This window comes from Montipora foliosa, chromosome 3 (assembly GCF_036669935.1).
Source record: "Montipora foliosa isolate CH-2021 chromosome 3, ASM3666993v2, whole genome shotgun sequence".
Taxonomy (NCBI): Eukaryota; Metazoa; Cnidaria; class Anthozoa; order Scleractinia; family Acroporidae; genus Montipora; species Montipora foliosa.
The window spans coordinates 45,603,388-45,605,887 of record NC_090871.1 but is presented as its reverse complement, the minus strand read 5'-3'; the positions used below and the strand labels follow the sequence as shown (position 1 = coordinate 45,605,887).

Here is a 2,500-nt window from a genome sequence, read left to right as displayed (position 1 = left end):
AAGCAGTGTTTGTTCCCGATATTTATTCCAAAACTCAGGCATCTTGGATTGATGACTTCTTTAAACAGAATGGATATATTGGTAAGATATATTTAACTTTACAAAAGGGGTTTAAATTCATTTATAGTGGCTAAATTTACCCAAGGGATGTAGATCATTATTATCAATAATTGATGTATGATTGCCAAGTTAGATAAGTACTCGAAAGGACTGTTAAAACTTATAACCATAACGTTGACTGAGGTTTTGACAACCTGAGGGGAAGTCATGTTCAGAGTCAAGTGATTTGTGTAACATCAGGAGATGGTATAAATACTATGCTTGTTGATGTGATTGGTGATGTTATTGGTTGACTGTCAGTTAAGCAACAGTGATTTGGAATTCATCTGGAACGAACCTGGACAATGAAAAATAGATTCTGGCATTGATGATCTATGCACAGACATACATGTAATAATAGTTTCATCCACCCTTTTTTCTTTCAGTTTTACACAAAGAAACGTTATCCAGCAAAGTTTAAAGATTGTGGCCATAAGTTTGTCCAAGAGAGAATATCCGATTCGTGTATCTACATGTATAAATGAGACTGAATCTCGTCCTGCTGGATTACTATTTGCCCTATGAACAAAGGTTTATTTTGGGAATAACTTCAGCCAGGCTTTTAAGCAATTCCTGGCATTGAAGTTTGCGTGTACTGAAAATTCTTTCCGAATTTAAAGAGAAAAAGTATTTTTCCTAATGATGATGGAGAGGGTGAGAACTTTACTTTCAAATTTTATTCACAGTTTTCAGAAGTTTGTCTGGTCACTGTAATTGTCCCTGTTTCAATACAAGGGACCTTGTGTTTAAATTTGTCCGTACAGATGTTCCAGTGATAATCACTTTGTCTGGTCATTATGTATATTTAAAAATTAAAGTTCAAAGGTCATCAAGCTTATTGTACTCTCTCGTATCCAATAAACAATTAACGGAAAAAATGGGCTTGAATGTCAGGTAGGGCTGCATTCCAATTAAGTGCTTAAAAAACTTATCTGACAGGTCCAGCATGTACAGAATTTTGTATAGTACATTGTAACGTTACAGCAATATCTGAAATTGATGTTTCTTTCCACAACTCAGAATATGATGCTCTTTCGCGGCTTGGCATCACTGATGGCCAGCAATTTCTGAAGAGGAGATTTCACAAGCTGCAAGTTAAGTTTCTTCCAACCTGTTGCATTGGGCAATCCTTAGTTGATCAAGTGGAAGCATCCATAGATGAGGCTCTGTCCAGTGGAGAATGGGTCGACATATTAGTGAGTGGTGCCACATTAAGTATGAAAACTACATTCATGATTTATCCTGAAATACCTAACAATTATTCCATCAGCGCGCGTTGGATATGAGATGATAAATAGCCAACGAGGCGCGTAGACTCGTTGGCTATAACCAGTCTCATATCTAAGGGAGAATGGAATAATTTTTGTTTTATTAAGTTCCTTAAACTCCAAAAGTTTAGAAAGTACGAAATACGAGCGAAAAAATCTGAGCGAAATCGAAAAAACTTGATGAAGATGCGATGTTGTGTAATACCTTGTGGTCAGACAGACGCAGGCTTATCACAAAAACATTTCTTACCTTTTTGCATACTTCTAAACACCGGAATTGAAGAATTCGCGCCACTTTTTCATCCAATCAGAAGTAAAGCAAAAACCAATCGTGTTTCGCACGTGCACGTTTTCCCGCGCTTTTTGTCGGCTAAGTGTAATTACTTCGAGTTTTTGATTGGTTTACTGGATTGCCTCCGTCCTTTTTGATTGGCCAAAGTAATTACTTTGGTTTTAGTCTTACGACACTCGATTGAAACTCGCTCAAAGCAACGAATTTTTATATTCACCGCTGAAAATTATACTGATCACTGATATTCACCGAGCCAGAGGTCGCTCAGTGTAATACGTGTAATACGGTGTGATTACGTAGATGATTATTTGAAAAAAATGCATTTTCTGTGAAACAACTAATTTCTTTGTCTGTCACCTTGACAAAACGGCTTGCGGCCATTTTGAAAAAACCTCTTAGGTGATTATCGCGTAATAGTCACCTCGGTCCGGCTGTTGAAAGTCGATTTTGCGGAACATTTTACATTAGAAGATGTCAATCTTGAAAAACAAAATAAGCAAAAGGAACTTTCACCAAAAAGTTTAAAGGCTTGAAACAAAATTTTACGCTAATCCTGGATTAAGTTAATCGGCTTTCGAACAACCGGGCCCTCAATTGCAAACCAATCAGCACAGAGAATTTTCATTAATCACCTATTGATTAATATTGTATTACTGGCCCAAATCACCCCTCAACATTTGCCCAACCCTGCTAACAACTGTAGATAGGGCAGCTTAGCGCGAGGTGACTGCAACGGTAATCTTTCATGTAATTCTGATCGATGCTTTTTTCCTTGTAGCCTCTTCTTCCCTCACCTTTTACTCCAGAAGATGCAGGTCAGCTGTTACAGATTTGCTTGAAA

The 2,500-nt window shown here is 37.4% G+C and overlaps 1 protein-coding gene across 1 annotated transcript in view; it reads left to right on the top strand.

Annotated features, from left to right (window-relative positions):
* Positions 1 to 2,500, top strand: part of LOC137997495 (E3 UFM1-protein ligase 1 homolog) — a 25,690-nt gene that overhangs the window by 10,647 nt on the left and 12,543 nt on the right. The window contains exons 7-9 of the mRNA XM_068843532.1: positions 1 to 81; positions 1,120 to 1,295; positions 2,438 to 2,500. The exon at positions 1 to 81 is cut by the window's left edge and continues 63 nt beyond it; the exon at positions 2,438 to 2,500 is cut by the window's right edge and continues 114 nt beyond it. Of these exons, the coding sequence (XP_068699633.1) occupies positions 1 to 81; positions 1,120 to 1,295; positions 2,438 to 2,500 (320 nt within the window). The remainder of the gene's footprint in view (positions 82 to 1,119; positions 1,296 to 2,437) is intronic.